At 52.7% G+C, this 22,136-nt stretch overlaps 1 protein-coding gene across 2 annotated transcripts in view; it reads right to left on the bottom strand.

The window, feature by feature from the left end:
- The window catches only part of LOC138295533 (spermatogenesis-associated protein 7 homolog), a 1,079,396-nt gene that overhangs the window by 398,044 nt on the left and 659,216 nt on the right, over positions 1–22,136 (bottom strand). For both annotated transcript variants that reach the window (XM_069233895.1, XM_069233896.1), the window contains exon 9: positions 7,493–7,570. In XM_069233895.1, the coding sequence (XP_069089996.1) occupies positions 7,493–7,570 (78 nt within the window). The remainder of the gene's footprint in view (positions 1–7,492; positions 7,571–22,136) is intronic.

The following is a 22,136-nucleotide window of genomic DNA, read 5'->3' as shown; positions in this document are numbered from 1 at the left end:
AATCACAGTATGTTGAGCTCACGCTGAAACTCGAACCTGGTTCCCCAGTTGCAAAGTCTCCAGCTCTGGCTGTAACACCACATCCTCTCCCCTAAGTGAAACATATAATCATGTGATCAACTCGATAAAAACACATCAAGATAGCAAATAATTTGTGCTTTGTCACTATTTGGGAAATCAGACATTATGGTGGTCATTATGCCATTGGCGGTGACTGTTAAAGTGGCAGTAGTACTGCCAACAGGCTAGCGGTAATTACTGCCAAATAATGACCATGGCGGTGATACCTCCCATAGACAGCCAATGTACCACACCAACCGCCAGGGCGTTAACACCACTCACCAAGGCGGTAGCCATCAACAGCCAGACGGAAGACAAGGTACCGCCCACCATATTATGACATAGCAAAATGCGAGGATTTCTAGGGCGGTACAAACCCCATCAAAAGCCTGCCAGAAACATAACACAGAAAACAAAAGACTCACCAACAAGTACACAGAGGACTCCTCCGCCGCCAGGGAACCGGAACTACAAGTCTTCCTGAAGCTTTTCTACACCATGGCCCTCCTAGAACACCAACACCTACTTAGACGATGACGGTGAGTACAGCCACCTAGCACACAAGGGAGGGAGGGAGGAAAAGGAGAGTGACACACACAACACACACCATTCACACACACCATACACAGAACCAGCTGCAGAGTTAAACCAATGTCACAGGACACACGTTAAAATTAAACAAGGACCACAATGATAATCAACAAACCCTGTAATTTGATGCCAACAGCCACTATACTGTCCATTTGAATACAAATGCAGGCGACAATGGCCAGAATGGGCCAATGGCCAGTCCAAAGTACAAAAGGACCACATGGCCACGGGGCACAGTCCAAGGCCCAACTTGACTCCTGACACAATCCAGAATCCACTGTTCAGGGGCATCATGTTGGAAATGGGCAGGCACCTCAGGGTGAGATAGGGAGGGGTGGGAGGTCACCTCAGCTGAAGTGGGGAACTTGCCCACTGGTTCTGGTGGGGGCTCCATGCCCATTTGGCCTTGGTAGAGAGTGCAAGGCCACAGTCTCTGAAATGGGGAACATGCCCACTGGTTCTGGAGGGGGCTCCATGCCCATTTGTCCTTAGTGGGGAGTGCAAGGCCACAATCTCTAAAGTGGGGAACATGCCCACTGGTTCTGGAGGGGGCTCCATGCCCATTTGTTCTTGGTGGGGAGTGCAAGGCCACAGTCTCTGAAGTGGGGAACTTGCCCACTGGTTCTGGAGTGTCTCCTACATGCCCTCTGCCGGAGGTGAGGGCTGCTGTGCCTCTGCTGAATGTGAGGGCTGCTGTGCCTCAGCTGGAGGTGAGGGCTGCTATGCCTGTGCTGGAGGTGGGGGCTCCTTGCCCTCTGCTGGTGGAGTGGGCCTCTTGCCTTTCATTGGTGGTTGAGTGGGTCTCTTGCCTTTCATTGGTGGTTGAGTGGGAACATTCCTTTTCATTGGTGGTTGGGTGGGAACCTTCACTTTCATTGGTGGTTGAGTGGGAACCTTCACTTTCTTTGCTGGTGGAGGGTGATCCATGTAAACCCTCTTGTGATTTGTCCCCTTGGCCTTTGACATGTCACTTGTGTCCTTGCCTCCAGGACTAGGAGTTGCCTCCACTGTCCCCGTCTCCTGTCCCATTCTTCTCGCCAACCTTGTCCTCCCTTTCTGAGCTGGAGGTGTGCCCTCAGTAGGAGTGGCAGCTGTCACACTCTGGGGCCCCTTTGTGCCAGCAGCTGATGATTTGATGGGAGCAGTGGCAGACTGTTTGGCTGAGGTACTGGGCAGGGTCGTTGGGACCCTGCTCTTACGGGCGGGACGGGGGGTGGAGGGGAAGGGAAGAGGTCAAGTTCGGCAAGGAAAAGCTTCTTAGGGACGTTGGTACGGGATGTGGAAGGAGGGATGGGAGTGGAGGTTGAGGGAGTGGTTGTCGGAGGTGTACGTCTGCTGGACGTGGGTGCAGGTGCATGGATAGTGTGCATGTGTGAGGTGGATGTCTGTTGGGTGTCTGAGTGCCTGTGTTTGTGTCTCTTGGGTGGCAGACAGGGTGGGAGAAGACAAAGGACACGCGTGGGTAGATGTTGTGGAGGTGTCTACAAGTGAGGTGGGTTGATGTGGTGATGGTGGTGGTGGCTGTTGATGTAGTACATGCAGGTGTGAGTGTGGATGTGACTGTGAGGGAGGAGGGGGAGACCGTGGAGGCAGTGGATGTGGTTGTGTGTGCAACTGTCTTTGGTTTGTGTGAGTGCTTGTGGCCTGAAGTATGCTGCCTATGTTTGACTGTGCCACACTTGTGTAATGTTTTGTGTGCATGCTTGTCTGTATCTGTGCCTGGAAAGGGTTGGAGTTGAGGAGACTGGGACTGGGAAGTGGTTGTTGGAGGGGGGATAGTAGGAACAGTGACATTGGCTGTCATCAGAGAGGAGGCCAGAGCCTGAAACGATCTCTGTAGGGCCGCCAACCCAGCGTGGAAGCCCTCCAGGTATGCACTGCATTGCTGCATCTGGGATGCCAGCCCCTGGATGGCATTCACAATGGTTGACTGCCCTACAGAGATGGATCTCAGGAGGTCAATAGCCTCCTCACTGAGGGTAGCAGGGCTCACTGGGGCAGGGCCTGAGGTGCCGGGGGCGAAGGAGATGCCCACCCTCCCGGGTGAGCGGGCACGGGCAACTCAGTGGGGGGCTACTCGGAGGGCAGTGCTGGTATGGGGGTGCCGGCTAGACCAGTAGCTGGGGTGGTTCCAGAGATGTCCGTAACCACCAGGGAACTTCCATCGGAGGAGGAATCAGAGTCAGTATTGTCCCCTCCTGTCTCCGCTGTGGTGCTCCCCTCGCCCTCCGTCCCACTGGTCCCCTTGGCATCAGTGGACTCTGCATCCTGGGTCCTGTGGGATGCTTCTTCCTCAGTTGCCAGTGCCCCTGCTCCTCCGCCAGATGATGCTAATGCTCACATGGACAGGATGACAGAAGAAAATAGAGAGAGAGAGAGAAAGAGAGCACTAGGTCAATTACAGCACCAACACCACATTTGGCATACACATTACCATCAAACACGGGGATCAGGATTGAGCAATATGCAGCGCACTGGCATTCCATTGGCTACGTGCCACAGCAAGATGAGAGCCAACCACCACCAACTGCACCTCTCCTGGGACCCACTAAGCCTTGTCTGACATGGAATGCAACCTAGCTAGGTTATTAGATTTTGCTATACACCCATTTACCTTGAGTTGGATCATGCAGCAATGGTTGAGCTGGCACTGAGGGGCACCCACTAACTGAAACCCACCACCAGGATCCCATGCCAGCCAACAATAATTGTTGTCACGCTCACTGTACTCACCCCCTTGTGGCTGCTGTGCTGCCCTCAAGCGCCCATCCAACTCTGGGTAGGCCACCGCCAGTATGCGGGCCATTGGGGGGGTGAGGTTCCGACGAGCACCCCACCCTCATTGGAAGACCATCCCCAGCTGGGCCTCTGTGGTCTTCTGGGCACAGCGTCTCAGGTCCTCCCACCTTTTCCTGCAGTGGGTGCTCCGCCTGCTATAGACCCCCACGGTCCGCACGTCCTTGGCGATGACATGCCACAATCCCTTCTTCTGATGGGCGCTGACCTAGAGAGGTAATACAAACAGGACGACACCATTAACCATACAATCCAGCCTGTCACACATATGGACCACAAATACCATTTCCATCTCCATTGGCACACACATCACCCGGAGCCCTGCATGTACACTACCACCAGACATACCCCCCCACCCAAATGACACATTGCTAGCACACACATCTCCACGCAACCTTGTCACATGCATCGTCCCCATGGTTTAGCTGTTCATACACGGGTAGGACCCCATCCACCAGGCGCTGTAACTCCTCCGAATTGAAGGCAGGGGCCCTTTCCCCGGTCACATGGGCAACGGCAGGATCCAAGATGGATACAAGTACTTATATGAGAACACAGTTAAAATATATGGACATGACAAAGCACCATGCAGGGCAAAAATGGAGTATATTTTATAGGTGATATTGTGCACCATGCGTAGGTTTGTAAGGTGCCAAAAATCCCTTATTTATCCATCTTTTTGCAGCCTTGAAAAAGTCAAAGTGTGAGGAAACTCGTATTGGCTGTTTTTGTATTGGACCTACTATGAGCTGTTATTGTATGTACTGCATGTTCATAGACTACATGGACTGTACCATTGAAAAGGACTGTGTTTCCAAATAGTTCAACACAAATGAAATAAGCTGTAAAGAACTTCCTTTGATACAAATAAACCTATGAGGTCAGAAGGAAAAAGAAAAAGACATCGCTGCATTCTCATTTTGCCCTAAAATTGTGTTTTATGTATTACCATATATTCTGTGAATTACTTAACCTGCTGTATATATTTGTCATTGAGTGCTGTGGTTCTTACCTAATACTGACATGTTCTCATTTTAGTTTTTTAGAGCACTAACCATAATTTCTATGGAAATAAGACCCTCTCATTTTTATATTTTCTTAAGGAAATGCTTTAGGTATTAGAGTTTTGACTACATCAAGATGACGTCAGACGTGCTCACTTTTGTAATCAATCAAGAATGTTAGCAATCTAGTTGTTCATTAGAGTACTGTGGGGAGGCAGAAGTCAGGGGCCCGGACTCGGATAATTGAGGGCAGGGAGGAGGGTGCAGAGGCAATAAGTTGACCACGCTGGGCAGGCAAGAGGGGCAGTGGCTGCACCAAGAACCACAAAGGGTAGCAGGGGAAACAAAGCAACCATGCAGGACAGGCAAGAGAGGCTGTGGCAATATAACAGACCACTGAGGGTAGAAGGAAGAGGAGGTGGCAGTACAACCATACATGCCACAGACCCGATTCGGACAGAAGATTTCCGATGTTTTTAAGCTTAAAAGTGTTTTTTTTTATCCATCTCCTGCCTAACAACTCCACTTCTTCAATGCAACTCAATGGGAAAATCAATTACCCAGGATTTTTTCTTCAAAATCTCCCTCTTACTAAGTTCAGAATGTTGGCAAGTATGGTACATTGGAACACTGAGAGCAGGAGGAATGAGTGTGGTAGGGCCATGGACCTGGATAACAGAGGGCAGTAAGGATATGGGCAGGGACACCACACTGGCCCTACTGGCCAGGTATCAGAGGTTGCAGCAGCATAATACACCACACAAGGCAAACGGGACAGCAGTGCAGCACAACAGACCATGGAAACCAAAAGGGAGGGGACAGGACCATGCACGTGGAGCAGAGGGGAAAGAGGCAAGGGCAGCAAGCTGACAATACCGGGCAAACAGGAGGGACAGTTGCAGCATAACGGACTAAGAAGGGAAGGAGGAAGGGGGCAGGGGCATGACAATGGACAAGGCATGACAGGAGGGAGTTGATAGGGGCCTGCACATGGAAAACAGAGGGCAGGAGGCAGGGGGGCAGAAGCTGCCAGCTGATCATGGAGGGCAGGCGGGATGGGCACTGGAAGGTCTACAGTGAGACTACAATGGCATACACGCAGACAACAGAGGGAAGGGGGTGAGGGGCAGCAAGCTGACTACACAAGGCAGGTGGGAGGGGCTTTGGCAGTACAGAAGACCATGCATGGCCAGCTGAAGGGGTAGTGACAGCACAACAGCCATGGTGGGAAAGAGGGAGTGTGCAAGGGCATGCAAAAGGACCATGGAGGACATAAGGGATGGGTAGGGGCTGGACAAAGACAAGAGATGGCAGGGGAAGGGGCTTCACAACAGGCTACACAGTGCAGGGAGGAGAAGCAGTTGCAGCACAACAGAGCATGAAGGGCAGAAGGCAGTGGCAGCAAAATGAGGACAACGAGGACAGGAGGGAGGGTCAAAGGGCATGGAACTCGGACAGGCAGGGTAGAGGTTGCAGGGACAGGCTGCAGCCATCTGACCATACTAAGCAGGTGGGAGGGGCAGTGGCAGCTCAACATGACACTCAGAGTGGATAGGAGGAGCAGTGGTAGGTCTATGGAACATAGTGAGCAAAAAGGAGGGAACAGGGGCATGCACACAGACATTGGAGGGCAAGGGAAGGAGGGTACTGGCAGCAAGCTAAGCGCAGAGGCTAAGCATGAGGGCAGTGATGGGCCATAGAATTAGGCAATGGCAGGCAGGAGGAGTGGGAAGGGACATCAAGCTAAATGGAGGGCAGGAGCTGTATATTAGACTGGGCAGGGCAGGTTTGAGAGGGGCAGGGAGGGTAGGGAGGAGGAGGATGGGGCACAAAGCTAACTGTTTAGGGCAGGTGGGAAGGGCAGGAGCAGAACAATGACCACAAAGGACTGGCATGAGGGAGCAGAGGCAATGAACTTGGATAATGGATGGCAAGAAGAAGCGGGGGCAGGAGCAGCAAGCTTGGGTCGGGGCAGCACAATGCCAGGCCAGGCACTGCATCCAACCCCCGTGCATTGCAATGGGCATCTTACTTAACGCTAAAAAAAAATTCACTTCCTGAAAAACCAAAGGTTACAGGGACATTATAGTTAGGAAATAGAATTAAAAAACCTTAGGAATTCACAAAAAAAAAACAAAGGATGTTATAGTTATAGTTATATAGTTAGGTTCAGATCTTACATGCACAAAACCATAGAAATTCAGCTGTTATAGTTAGAGCTACCTCAAGTAACTATAAGTTGTGCCCTAAGGTAACTATAACTTCGCCGTGCACTGCTAATTACCCCAGATATTACTTTACTCATGACAACTTCTATGACGTCATTGATAATATCTCTGTAACATTTGTAGTAAAATTATTGATGATAAAACTGTGCTTAGAGGAGAACAGGAGAACCAGGAAAACACTGTGCACTTTCGAACAGACAGGAAACCACAGTGTTGATGACAGCGCCGGTCCTCCTTCTTCTCCCACGGGAAGCAACAGTGTTGATCGGATCCGCACCTCCAGGAAAACACCTTGCCACGGCTGCTGGCAAGAACACACCGACCAAAAAAACAGGAACTGGATGCCTAGGTCGCGCTAAGTCTCTCGTCGCCAAACTGTGGTGAGTGAAGTAGTCGATCTCACATAAAAGGTAAGTTAAAACGACTTTATTTGTAATGCGCAACCTAGCGTCCAGCCACTCAGAGAAACCGGTTAAACTGTCATCTCCGAAATGTTCTGAACACAAGCGTTCTGAAGAACGCGCACCGAACCCATACACAACAGGCATCAGCACAGTTGTTATTCACTGCCAGTTCTTGCTTTGTAATTTGTGCAAACAGCCAAGTGTTACATGATGGCACTGACTGGCCCTGTGCAGATTATTGAACGTTATTGTTTCATTTTCAGTCTATTTACACGCTAAAAGGAAAACACAGCAGGGGAGAAACTGTATATTCATAGCGAGGTGAACTTGTTTTGCGTGGTCACCCCATCCACTGCCTGCACGACTTACTGCAAATGAATTTCATTTTCTGTTATCCGGTGTAACTTACTTGGCAGAGCAGTTGCCTCTCATTAATATGTCCTCTGTGACTTCTCGAAGAAACTGGAGGTACCTAAGCTCATCTTCCCTGTTGAAAGATGGCAAAGTGTTAACATCAATAGTACATTTGAGCATTTCATCTAAAAACACAAGCATTGGCAATGTCAATAGGTCTGGCTATGGCCACCAGCCTTTAGGCCATTCTTGCTATGTTTTGCCATATTTTAGCAAAACTTTATTGTTAGATTAGTTGCTGGGACCTCAGTAAATCTAAAAAAAAAAGACAAAGGCTAAAGGCAAAAGTGTTTTTCTATTCTCAAAAAAGTACACATGGTACACCCAGCATGAAAGGGAACTATCTTGTGTATGCACCCTTGTGAAAGGGCAGCATGCTGTAACATACTGAAATCAGTCAATAGCTGAATTGGGCTAACATTGCCTTAATGCATGCTGGAGTGGGTGGAAGAAAAATTTGAATGTTACATTCACAGACTAATGAATGAAGGCTGGCTGAAAAACCCTATTAGGAACTATATTATATATACTTTTTGTAAAATCAAAAGGTCTTGGCTACGACAGACACATTGGTCGGATTTGGCTGCTAGCCTTGCCTTTAAGAAAGAAGTGAAGAAAGTAAAGTAGGAAGGAGAAAATGAATTTTTTGTCAAGACCGGAGGCTCCTATTATGCTTACTTTTCCTGCTTTAATTTCAATAGCAGCAGCAGTCAAGAATATTAACCAATCCCAGATGATTAGCAGAACAAGCTATCAATGGGAAATAAAGAGTTATAACAAACCAATCAGAATGCGATGCACATAAAGGAATACCCAACTTGACTGCAAGCAGCCCTCTTTTCTTGCTGCTCGCAGTCAAGATAAGTATATCTTTATGGCGTTCTTTACATGTCTAATTTCTACTGTTTGATTGCCTATTATAATTCATTTTACGGCGTTATTTGGCACTAATAAGGTTTTACATTTCTTTACCTGTTGGTTTTTCCCCCAACACCCCCTTTTTCTCTTATACTGTCGACGCGACCGTTATCCTCGCGCCTACCGCGCCTTTCCGGCAGTTCTGATAATCTCTTCAGAACACTCAGGCGCGCTTCACTTCAACCGCCGCATTGTTTTCTTCTGCGTTTTTCACGCTTCAAGGGTTCTCCCAATTGCTTTGTGTTGCTCCAGTGCGTGGCTATTTTTAGCCTTTCCTTTTGCACTCCGAGATTTCTTCGGCTGCTTCCTGGGGGCGCAGCTTTCCTCTGCCTCACGTTCTGGTTGGCAGAGAAGCCTTTCTTTACACGCCCTTTACCTAGGTTTCCTCCCTCTTAAAAAAAAACTAACCCTGTTTTCACCAGTGCAAAATATTCACTTAATTTAAAATGGATTTTTCCTCATTTTTTGAGGAAAATAATGATGAAAATGAAGTTTTCTCTGAAAATTTGAATACATTTATACAATCCTCAGTGGCAAAGGCTGTTTCTGCCTCCATGTCAAAAAATTCTAAACAATTAGAAAATACTGTTTCATCCTGTCTAACTCAATCACAAATGGCCCTATCTGCGGGGAAAAGCAGAAAGCGCAAAGCCACGGAGGCTTCTGATGATATCCACAATAACGTTTCTGCGCTTTTGGACAGTGAGTCTACCTCACACAGGTTGGAGTACGACGTTCCTCATAGGCCTCCTAATAAGGAGGGGAAAAGCTCTATGTGTACTAAGAGTAAAGCAAAATCAAAACATATACTCTCAACCCATAAAATTGTGATTAATAAAATAAAAGATACCGATGATGACATGGATGACTTAGACTCTGATAAAGACATGGATGATATCAGAAATTAGGTTTTTGGATTGGTCCTCCTGCCAAAAAGGTTAAATCAGCGTCAGGAGATCTTAACTCCTCTACTCTTCTAGATGCTGATGGGATGCCTATGTGGGATCCCCTCTTAATTCACCATCCCAATTCCACCGAGTGGCTACAATCTGAACATGTTGCTAATGACATCTCTGCAAAACTACACCTACCTCTTGATAAACAAGTGTGCGCTAAACTTAAATCCAAATGTCCTAGACCTTCTCTACCTCTACACATTACTTCTACCCCTTCCATAGATATCTCCATGATAACCTTTTTCTCCAAATTCGGAAAAGACCTGCGCAAAGGGGTTGATAGAGCCTGGTCAGTCTGTCAAGACAAAGTTTTAGATATCGTGGGTCCTCTAGCCCGCATATTTGACATGGCAGAATCCGCTAGATTAAACAACGATTCAGTTGATCCAGAAGAGCTTTCTGTCTACTGGGCAATGCAAACTCAGCTATGACTCACAAATGGCGAGGGGACTTTTACTCAAACTGGACCCTAAGTTAGCTAATCTTGCTGTTATAGACCCAGGTCCCAAAGCTGACGGCCTGTTGTTCGGAGATTCCTTCATTAAGGAATTAAGCAAATACGTTACAACCTTTGCGTCCCTTGATAAAGCGCAACAGTGGCTCAAAAAGGTTTTTAATGCTCATGTTTTTGCCAGGGCCGGTAGAGGAAGGGGTCGCTTTACCGGACGTTACGCCAAATATCAAGGGTACAGAGGCTCCTTCAAATCTCAACCACAAGAATTCAGACCACAATTCTATCCTCAACGAGCCAGAGGCTTCCGGGGCAGAAACTAACGTAATTCCAAGAAGTATTCTCCCGCAGGTAAGCCCTTTTTCTGGCCATCTTTCCATAGGGGGTCGTCTAAAATTATTTCTCCACAGGTGGAAGGAGCTTACGTCAGACCCTTGGGTCCTTGACACAGTCAGAAGTTATTCAATAGAGTTTTACGAAACCCCTTATCAACCTTTTTGCCCTCCTCCTCTAAAATTCTCCACAGATATGGCAGATCTGGTTTCTTCAGAAATCCAATCCCTTCTTCTCAAACATGCTATTCAACCGGTTCAGCCTCACCAATCTGGTTTCCTAAGTACCATTTTTCTGGTAATCAGGAAAAACAAAAAGATCAGACCAGTTATAAACCTCAAGCACTTCAACCAATTCACCGTTTATCGACATTTCAAAATAGAGCCGATTCTGTACCTCAGGGACTCTCTTCTTTTGAACGATTGGATGGTTTGTCTAGATCTTCAAGACCCATTCATCACTCTCACAGAAAGTTTCTCCAGTTTCAATGGCAACACCAGACCTATCAATTTTCTTGCCTTCCTTTCGGTCTTTCCTCAGCTCCTTGGTGCTTCACCAAATTAATGAAACCAGTAGTAGCTCATCTCAGAGCACAGGGTTTCCGATTAATTATTTACCTAGACAACATACTTCTCATGCATCAAAACTTGATCACTCTTCGTTCTCAACTTTCTTAAACTACTTCTCTTCTATCAGAACTAGGTTTCATAATCAACATAGACAAATCTGTCCTAACCCCGTCCCATTCCATAGAATTTTTAGGATTTCTAGTAAATTCCCCTCAAGGCACCCTTCAACTCCCAGATTCAAAAATAAAATCTATCAAATCAGAAATAATCCAATCTTTACGGCAGACTTCTCTCTCCCTTTGGTCTCTTGCAAGGATTGTAGGTCTTATTTCTTCCTCGATTCAAGCGATCTTCCTGGGTCCCCTCCATTATCGAGCTCTCCAAAGGTTAAAAATGTAACACCTGCGCAAGGGTCTTGCCTATTCAGATTCCATCCTCCTCGATCAAGAATCCCGTACAGAACTTCAGTGGTGGTTAGACCATCTGGAAGCCTGGAACGGAAGGACTATCTTTGCATCAGCCCCAGATCTTGTATTAGAATCAGATGCAAACCTAACAGGTTGGGGCACAAGATGTGGTCAAATATCGAGTGGAGGCACATGGACTCCTCAGGAGTCTTCATTGCACATCAATTGTTTAGAGATGCTTGCAGGCTCCTTTGCGATCAGAAGTTTTACCAAAAACAAAGTACAATGTTCGGTCCTTCTCCACGTGGACAATCTTTCAGCTGTCAGATACATAAATCATCTCGGCGGTACCAGATTCAAACCTCTAGCCGAATTGGCCAAAAGCTTCTGGGAATTCTGCCTCCATCACAAAATCTCAGTTCAAGCAGAATATCTGCCAGGTTCTCTCAATTCAGTTGCAGACTTGTACTCTCGTCATCTCTCAGATTACAGCGATTGGAAACTTCATTCTTCTGTCTTCAATCTCATCTACCGCAAATGGGGCCCCTTCCAGATAGATCTCTTTGCGTCTCATCTAAATACTCAACTTCCCCAATTCTTCAGTTGGAGACCAGATCCCCAAGCTCTTGCAACCAATGCTTTTTTCCAAGACTGGTCAAATGCAATAAATCATGCCTTCCCTCCTTTCATCATGATCAACAGAGTGCTTGCACAAGTACGTCGCCAAAAAGCCACAATCATTCTAATAGTCCCATTTTGGCAGTCCCAAGTCTGGTTTCCTCCCCTCCTTGAACTATCAATAGACTTTCTGGTCCTTCTTCCCTCCTTCCTATCGATACTTCTCAATCCCCAAGGTCTTCCCCACAACCTGATCCTCAACTAATCCCTCCTTCTATCAGCCTGGAAGGTGTCAGGGCTTCTTCCTCATATCCAGGAATTTCGCTCGAAGCTTCAGCCTATATCAACAATTCCTGGGCCCCTTGTACATCTAAAGCTTACAAGTCCGCTTGGTCAATCTGGTCTAGCTGGTGTATGGGAAAATCTTGTAATCCCCTTTCAGCAGATTTAAGCTTAATAGCTCATTTTCCTCGCTTCTCAAGCCAGTTCTGGTAAAATTTTCAGGACCATCAATTTGTATCATTCAGCTATCTCTCTTCATCATCCTTTCATTAACGGTAAACCAGTTGGAGAACATCCTCTCATTTGCCGGTTATTAAAGGGAGTAAAGTTTTCCAATCCTCCTCTAACCAAATATAGGGGCACATTTATTCTCCTTTTGCGCTGGAATTGCGTCGTTTTTTTTAACGCAATTTCGACGCAAAACTAACTCCATATTTATACTTTGGCGTTAGACGCGTCTAGCGCCAAAGTCCATGGAGTTAGCGTCATTTTTTTGCGTGGACACCTACTTTGCGTTAATGATATGCAAGGTAGGCGTTCCCGTCTAAAAAATCGACTCCGAGGCATGTGCATCGGATTTATACTCCCGGGCAAAAATCACGCCCGGGAGTGGGCGGGTCAAAAAAAATTACGTACGGCCGCTTTTGCGCCGTTTTTTAGCGCCTGCAAAAGGCAGGCGTTAAGGGACCTGTGGGCTCTGAAGGAGCCCAGAAGTGCCCTCCCATGCCCCCAGGGACCCCCCCTGTCACCCTTGCCCACCCCAGGAGGACACCCAAGGCTGGAGGGACCCATCCCAGGGACATTAAGGTAAGTTCAGGTAAGTGTTTTTTATAAAAAAAAATTGGGGCATAGGGGGGCCTGATTTGTGCCCCCCTAAATGCGACTATGCCCAATGGCCATGCCCAGGGGACAGATGTCCCCTGGGCATGGCCATTGGGCAAGGGGGCATGACTCCTGTCTTTGCTAAGACAGGAGTCATTTCCATGGGGGTTGGGAGTGAAAAAAAAATGGCGCAAATCGGGTTGAGGCAAAAAAATTGCCTCAACCTGACTTGCCCCATTTCTTGACGCCCAAGCCCCATTTCCCCCTACGCCGGCGCTGCCTTGTGTACGTCGTTTTTTTTAACACACACCGGACGGCGCCGGCGGCTAACGCCGGCTAACGTCATTCAATAAATACGGCGCCCGCATGGCGCTTCAGAATGGCGTTAGCTGGCGCTAACTTTTTTGACGCAAAACTGCGTTAGCGCAGTTTTGCCTCAAAAAGTATAAATATGGGCCATACTGTTTTATGGGAAGTTAACCTTGTTTTACAAATGTTTTTATCCTGGCAAGATAATGAACTGTTGTCTCTCAAAATGCTTTCTGCTAAATTGGCAATGTTCTTGTGTTTAGTCTCTATTAAACGTCTTTCTGATGTCAGAGCTCTAGATGATTCTGCTCGACATTTTACACCTACTGGTGTACTGTTCAATGTTTCTAGACATACAATAACCAATATCTCCTCCGTGTTCTACCCTTTCTTTCCCAACCATCATAAGTTATGTGTAGGTAACCGTCTAAAAGTCTTTGAACAAAAGACTAGGGATCTCAGAACGTCTTCGACCACCCAACTTTTAATTTCCTTTAGAAAACCCTTTAAACCAGTTTCCTCCCCCACCTTGGCTCGTTGGGTCAAATGGATTATGGTGGTCATTCTGACCCCGGCGGTAAAATGCACTTACCGCCGGTCAGAAGACCGCCATAACACCGCCGCGGCCGCGGAAACCCGCCACGGTCATTCTGACCCGCAGAAGGCAAACCTCCGAAAATCCGACAGCCACAACCGACCGCCAGACCAGCGGTCGGCGGAAAGGTGGAGGTGACAAAACCTCCACCGCCACGCCAACAGAAATACGCCCATGCCATTACGACCCACGAATCCACGCGGCGGTCATTCAAACGCGGTATTCCATTGGCGGGACACACCGCCGCGGTCAGAATACACACAAACGAACAAAACTCAGCCACATTGGACGATTTGAATCCCACACACCTGATACACATACACACACCACTCCCACACACACAATACAATATAAAACACACACCCACATCACCCACAAACCCCTACGCCAAAAAATTCTGAAAGAAGGCCAGAGCGAGACACCAGCATCCACAAACTAGCAGCCACAGCCACTCAACACCATCACCCACACACTATCCACACACAAAACAACACACACCACCACACTCAACACACTTAACTACACATACTCCACCCCACACATCATACACACCACCCCATGGCACCCCAAAGACAACCCCGCTTCACAGACGAAGAACTCAGGGTCATGGTGGAGGAAATCGTTCGGGTAGAGCCCCAGCTGTTCGGCACACAGATCCAATACACCAGCATTGCCCGGAGGACGGAGCTATGGCAGAGGATTGTCGACAGGGTCAACGCTGTGGGACAGCACCCCAGAAATCGGGAAGACATCAGGAAGCGATGGAACGACCTACGGGGGAAGGTGCGTTCCATGGTATCCAGGCACAACATCGCCGTGCAGAAGACTGGCGGAGGACCCCCACCTCAACCCCCACAATTCACATCATGGGAGGAGGAAGTCTTGAACATCCTGCATCCTGACGGCCTCGCAGGAGTCGGCGGAGGAATGGATACTGGTAAGTTGAAGCTTCACTACTGCTTCCCCCCCACCTGCATGCCAAATCATACCCCAACCCTCACCCCCATCCTCGAACCCCACCCTCACCCCCACCCCCACCACCATCCTCACCCCCACCCCCAGCACACCTATTCCCCGCCAATGTCTCACCATCACAACCCACACATCCCAAAACCTAGGCCTGCATGCGTCCACTAAGCATGGACACCCGTCACCAAAGCATGCCCAATGCATATACACATCCCCCCCACAAGCCACCCTCACCAAAGCCCCCACACACGAATGCCAGCACTTGGGGACACGAGAACCCATAGATACACCCATATGCCACACATTGAAACTATAACCATACCTCTATACCCCTGCAGGACCCGACCGTCAACACACCGCGGCGGAGGGGCCAGAATTCTCCACCCCCCCCACCCAAGAGGCCGTCAGCGATGACAGCAGCTCTGTCGACCTGGACACCGATGACCAGCCCGGACCATCGGGGACCTCTGGACAGTCGGTTCCCCTCACACAGGCCCAGGCCACTACAGACCCAAACCCCTCTGGGAACACCAGCACAGCTCCCACCCAGCGGGCCCATGCCTCTGTCTCCAGGGCGCGTCAATCTGCGGTGTGTCTACCACTACAGGGCACCCAGGATAACCCACCACCCCAACAACAACAGGGACCTGGGGGCAGTGGTAGTGGGCACACCGGCCAGGGGGCAGAGGCCCAGGGAAACAGGGCAACTCGGAGGGCAGCTGTGCGACAGGGGGGGGACGGGCCCAGGGAACCCACTCTCCACGAGGTCCTCACCACCATCATGGGAGCATACAACCGCTCCCAGGAGACGATGGCGACGGTACTGGCCCGGTTCCAGGAGATCCAGGTACTGCAGGAGGAACACTATCGGGGGTACAGGGAGGACATCAGAGCCCTCAACACCACCCTGGTTACCATGGTAGGGCTGCTGCAGGACCTCGTCAACACCAGGGCGGACACTCAACAACACCCAAGGGCCCCTGCCACTAGCCTGGACCAAGAACAGCCAACCACCTCCGCCGGCGCTAGTGGACAGGAGGCCCCCGCACAGCAGCAGCCCACCAGACCCCCACCTCCTGCAGGAGAAGAACCACCCCGCAAGAGGGCCCTGAGATCTCGCAAGAAGACAGAGTAGGATGTCAAGACCCCCACCAGCAATGGATACCACCTGATGTCATCCCACTGTCCCACATTGTCACCCTGTCCATCCTTGAACTGCCCATGCTCCATCTCTCCACAGGCCTCTGGACAATGCACCTGTGTGACTGTTACTCTGGACTCTGCCATGGACATTCCTTCACCATAGCCCCCACCCACTTGAAACCACCCATCCCATTTTGAGCACTTAAATAAACACCTATTTTGCACAAAACTATCTGGAGTCTGGCTGTGATTTCAATATATTGTAATTGACATGACAGTGCAAATATGTCCTTGTACATGGTGAAGTCAACAAACAGCTGCCACAAAGCTGTAGTCCATGGGGAAACGAAGCACAGGACTCGTAGTGGGGACCCCAGATCTGAAATAGGGAGGGAAAAGCCACAACTCAGTCATCATACACTGGGGCAAATAGACAGGCAGCAGAGATGCAGGAGAGTAGTTCACATTTACTAAATTATCTTTGAAATGTTACCTGTGTCCTATTGGAAGTACTGTTCAATGATTCTGTCCCTGTTGTCTGTTTCAGCCCCGCCGTCTTCCTCCTCGTCACTCTCCTCAGGTTCCACAGCTGCCACAACACCACCGTCTCGACCATCCTCCTGCAGGAAAGGCACCTGGCGGCGCAAAGCCAGGTTGTGAAGCATGCAGCAGGCCACGATGATGTGACACACCTTCTTAGGTGAGTACATTAGGGATCCACCTGTCATATGCAGGCACCGAAACCTGGCCTTTAGGAGGCCAAAGGTGCGTTCGATCACCCTCCTAGTACGCCCATGGGCCTCATTGTACCGTTCCTCTGCCCTGGTCCGGGGATTCCTTACTGGGGTCAGTAGCCACGACAGGTTGGGGTACCCAGAGTCCCCCACTAGCCATACACAGTGTCTCTGTAGCTGTTCCATCACGTAAGGGATGCTGCTATTCCTTAGGATGTAGGCGTCATGCACTGACCCTGGGAATTTGGCATTTACATGCGAGATGTACTGGTCAGCCAAACACACCACCTGGATGTTCATTGAATGGTAACTTTTTCTGTTCCTGTACACCTGCTCCCTGTCTCTTGGGGGAACCAAAGCCACATGGGTCCCATCAATGGCACCAATGACGTTGGGAATATGTCCAAGGGCGTAGAAATCACCCTTCACTGTAGCCAATTCGCCCACCTCAGGGAAAATGATGTAGCTCCTCACGGATTTCATCAGGGCAGACAACACTCTGGATAACACCTTCGAAAACATGGGCTGAGACATCCCAGAAGCAATTCCCACTGTTGTCTGAAATGACCCACTTGCCAAGAAATGGAGTACTGACATGACCTGCACCAGAGGGGGAATCCCTGTGGGTTGGCGGATGGGGGACATCAGGTCGGGCTCCAGCTGGGCACACAGTTCATGGATAGTGGCACGGTTAAGACGGTAGGTCAGGATAATGTGGCGTTCTTCCATTGTCGACAGGTCCACCAGCGGTCGGTACACGGGAGGATTCATCCGTCTCCTCGCCCAACCCAGCGGACGGTGCCTAGGAAGGACAACATGGAGCACACAGTCAAGCAACCCACAGGTACGTACTCACAGCTAGCACAGTAAACGATTCTCTATGCAGTGAATGGCGTGTCTGAGTGGCTATGCAAGGCCTAGGCCTGTGTGACGCAGTTGAAATTGAGCCATGTGGGCCTTGGAAATGGCGGCTGCCTGACCTGTGAAGTGTGACAATGGGATGTGAGGTCAATGCGCTGGCGTGGCACACCGCGGCGGGCGGCGGGCGAAGACCGCGGCGCGAAGCCGCATTGGTTAACATTGAAGCCTATGGGTTTCAGGAGCCAATGGCGAAGGGCGCCGGCGGTGGCGGGACGCACCGCCGCGGTACGCACCGCCGCGGACGTGACCGCCATTTTCTATCTACTTATCCACTTGCGACTTGAACTTTCACAGGAGAGGACCTATACTGCAAGTGTTGCTGTGACCTCGGTCTGGAAGGGACAATGGCTGCTGCGCCTGGGGAAAGGGCCCCTGCCTTCACTGGAGAGGAGTTGGAGAAACTTGTGGATGGGGTCCTCCCCCAGTATGCGCTACTCTACGGTCCTCCAGACCAACAAGTGAGTTTAATTCAATCTGGATTTGGGGCCACTGGCTGGCTTGGGGGCCTGGCGGGGATGGGGGGCATGTTGGGCCTGGCGGGGGGCATGGCGGGGGGCCTGGCGGGGATGGGGGGCATGTTGGGCCTGGCGGGGGGCATGGCGGGGGGCCTGGCGGGGATGGGGGGCATGTTGGGCCTGGCGGGGGGCCTGGCGGGGGGCATGGCGGGGATGGGGGGCATGTTGGGCCTGGCGGGGGGCATGGCGGGGGGCCTGGCGGGGATGGGGGGCATGTTGGGCCTGGCGGGGGGCCTGGCGGGGGGCATGGCGGGGATGGGGGGCATGTTGGGCCTGGCGGGGGGCATGGCGGGGGGCCTGGCGGGGATGGGGGGCATGTTGGGCCTGGCGGGGGGCATGGCGGGGGGCATGGCGGGGATGGGGGGCATGTTGGGCCTGGCGGGGGGCCTGGCGGGGGGCATGGCGGGGATGGGGGGCATGTTGGGCCTGGCGGGGGGCCTGGCGGGGGGCATGGCGGGGATGGGGGGCATGTTGGGCCTGGCGGGGGGCATGGCGGGGGGCCTGGCGGGGATGGGGGGCATGTTGGGCCTGGCGGGGGGCCTGGCGGGGGGCATGGCGGGGATGGGGGGCATGTTGGGCCTGGCGGGGGCCTGGCGGGGGGCATGGCGGGGATGGGGGGCATGTTGGGCCTGGCGGGGGGCCTGGCGGGGGGCATGGCGGGGATGGGGGGCATGTTGGGCCTGGCGGGGGCATGGCGGGGGGCCTGGCGGGGATGGGGGGCGTTGGGCCACTGGCAAGGAAAATGCTGACAAACTTGAACGTGGTATTTCTCCCTCCCTGTACGTGTCACATAGGTCCGCGCCCATGAGAAGATCGGGATTTGGCGTGCCATCGCCAAGGAAGTCCGGACCCTGGGGGTCCACCATCGACGGGGCACCCACTGCCGCAAGAGGTGGGAGGACATCCGCCGCGGGACCAAGAAGACCGCCGAGTCTCTGCTGGGGATGGCCTCCCAACGTAGGCGGGGTGCCTGCCGTCAACTGAGCCCCCTGATGTTCCGGATCCTGGCGGTGGCCTACCCTGATTTGGATGGGCGCGTGAGGGCAGCACAGCAGACACAAGGGGGTGAGTACAAGCATTATCTACTCGGTTGTCGCGCAGTGGAGGTGTCTGGGTGGGGGAGGAGGGCTGGGGGTCCCCCTAGGCCAGGGCGATATCTGTAGGCTGGGCACCCCCGTAAGCCCCTGTGTCCCCAGCCACCACCCTCAGTAGTTTGTCAGTACAGCCATCCCTGGGCCGTGTCATCCATGGGTGCAGTTGTCAACTCTAGGCGTGTAGGGCATGTTCCACGGAATGCGTAGCGGACCACAAGTGCGCAACTTAGTGCAGGGGGCATCTGTGTCTGTCATGTCCGCTAACTGTACCGGAGATCCATGTACTCAATATCCCTTTATTTCTCTCTCCCCCCCCCTTTTTGTTTGTCTTTCTGTGCTTGTGTGCATCAGCATCATCAGGCGGAGGAGAAGTGGCATCGGGGCAGGAGGGAGCTGCATCTCACATGGCCCAGGAGGGCCATGCCACAGAGTCAGACTGGACCAGTGAGACGGAGGGCGAGGGGAGCTCCACGACGGGGACGACTGGACCCTGCAGCGACACGGACACGTCCTCGGAAGGGGGCTCCCTTGCGGGGGTGGCACCATCCGTGCCCCCCGCCATTACAGGTACAGCCGCCACCCAGCGCACCATCTCCGCCCTCCCAGCAGCCCCTCAGCGTTCGCCCCGTGCCCGCTCTGCCAGGAAGCCGGGCATCTCCTTCGCCCCAGGCACCTCAGGCCCTGCCCCTGTTACCCCCGCTGCCCTCAGTGAGGAGGTCATTGACCTCCTCCGAACGCTCATTGTTGGGCAGACTACCCTTTTGAATGCCATCCAGGGGGTGGAGAGGGAGGTTCATCGCAGCAATGCGTACCTGGAGGGCATTCATTCGAGTCAGGCTGCCCATCAGCGATCGTTCCAGGCTCTGGCCTCAGCACTGACGGCAGCCATTGTCCCTGTCTCCTGCCTCCCTCTACTAACTCCCTCCTCCCAGTCTCCTGTTCCTCTGCCTGTCCCACCCACACCATCAGACCAGCCTGCACACACCTCAACACCCAAGAGAAGCTCATCCAAACATAAGCACCACAGATCACGCAGACATTCACACATGCAACATTCCGATGCAGACATGCCAACAGTCACTACCACCTCTGTGACCCCCACCTCCTCGTCTCCCTCCTCCCTCCCTGTGACGTCTACACTCACACCTCCATTCACCTCACCATCAGCCAGTGTTTCCATCACCAGCACACCCTCCACTCCAGTCCGCACACGTGCAGTCACCACCCCCACTGCCATTTACACGTCCCCTGTGTCCTCTCCCACTGTGTCTGTCACCCCCTCTTCCACACCACACAAACGCAGCCACCCACCCACCCAACAGCCATCCACCTCACGACAGCCTATCCCTCCTGCACCTGCACCCAAAGACAGCAAACGTGACTCACCTACAACCACATCCTCTCCCTCCACTCCCATTCCCACTGTACCTACCACTCTCCATTGTCCCAAGAAACTCTTCCTCGCCACTACTAACTTCTTTCCTGACCCTGAGCCCCCCCTCCTTCTCGTCGGGGTAAGAAGAGCACCTCAGCCACCACCAGCCCTGCAGCCCCCTTGACAAGGGTGCAGGGGTATTGGAGCCCGCCAGCCCGCATGTCTGGATCTTCGCCCAGCAGCAAGGGGACAGCCAGCCCACCCCCTGGGAAGAGGAGCAGAAGGCGGAAGGGGCGCCGCAGGAGCCCGCCTTCTACATCCCCCCCGGACACCACCCAGAGACAGTCACCAGCCACAGCTCCAAAGGGAGGAAAGGGCCACAGGCCCACGACTAAGGAGGGCAAGGGCAGCAAGTCGGAGAGGTCAGGCAGCAGGCCTGCTGCCCAGGAGGAGCCCACAACCCCCATAGCCGCTGCCCCGGGAGGAACCGGCACAGCTGCCCCGGGAGAGCCCACCACCCCCATAGCCGCTGCCCAGGGAGGACCCAGCCCAGCTGGCCAGGAGGGCCCCACCACCCACAGCCCAGGTGGACATTGAAGGAGCACCATCCCCGCTGCCCAGGAGGGCACCACCAGGCAATGAGCAGTTGGCCATAGACCGGCCGCCGTCTCCAGAACCGCTGAACTGGGCCCCGCCGTCTCAAGAACCGCTCCGCTGGGCCCCGCCGTCTCAAGAACCGCTGAACTGGGCCCTTCAAGGCAAGGACCGCTGAACTGGGCCCCGCCGTCTCAAGAACCGCTGAACTGGGCCCCGCCGTCTCAAGCACCGCTCCGCTGGGCCCCGCCGTCTCAAGAACCGCTGAACTGGGCCCTTCAAGGCAAGGACCGCTGAACTGGGCCCCGCCGTCTCAAGCACCGCTCCGCTGGGCCCCGCCGTCTCAAGAACCGCTCCGCTGGGCCCCGCCGTCTCAAGAACCGCTGAACTGGGCCCTTCAAGGCAAGGACCGCTGAACTGGGCCCCGCCGTCTCAAGAACCGCTGAACTGGGCCCCGCCGTCTCAAGCACCGCTCCGCTGGGCCCCGCCGTCTCAAGAACCGCTGAACTGGGCCCTTCAAGGCAAGGACCGCTGAACTGGGCCCCGCCGTCTCAAGCACTGCTCCGCTGGGCCCCGCCGTCTCAAGAACCGCTCCGCTGGGCCCCGCCGTCTCAAGAACCGCTGAACTGGGCCCTTCAAGGCAAGGACCGCTGAACTGGGCCCCGCCGTCTCAAGAACCGCTGAACTGGGCCCCGCTGTCTCAAGCACCGCTCCGCTGGGCCCCGCCGTCTCAAGAACCGCTCCGCTGGGCCCCGCCGTCTCAAGAACCGCTGAACTGGGCCCGCCGTCTCAAGCACCGCTCCGCTGGGCCCCGCCGTCTCAAGAACCGCTGAACTGGGCCCTTCAAGGCAAGGACCGCTGAACTGGGCCCCGCCGTCTCAAGAACCGCTGAACTGGGCCCCGCCGTCTCAAGCACCGCTCCGCTGGGCCCCGCCGTCTCAAGAACCGCTGAACTAGGCCCTTCAAGGCAAGGACCGCTGAACTGGGCCCCGCCGTCTCAAGCACCGCTTCGCTGGGCCCCGCCGTCTCAAGAA

The sequence above is a fragment of the Pleurodeles waltl genome, chromosome 5 (genome assembly GCF_031143425.1).
Source record: "Pleurodeles waltl isolate 20211129_DDA chromosome 5, aPleWal1.hap1.20221129, whole genome shotgun sequence".
Taxonomy (NCBI): Eukaryota; Metazoa; Chordata; class Amphibia; order Caudata; family Salamandridae; genus Pleurodeles; species Pleurodeles waltl.
Note: the sequence above shows the minus strand (reverse complement) of the source record. Positions and strands in the feature narration are given on the sequence as shown.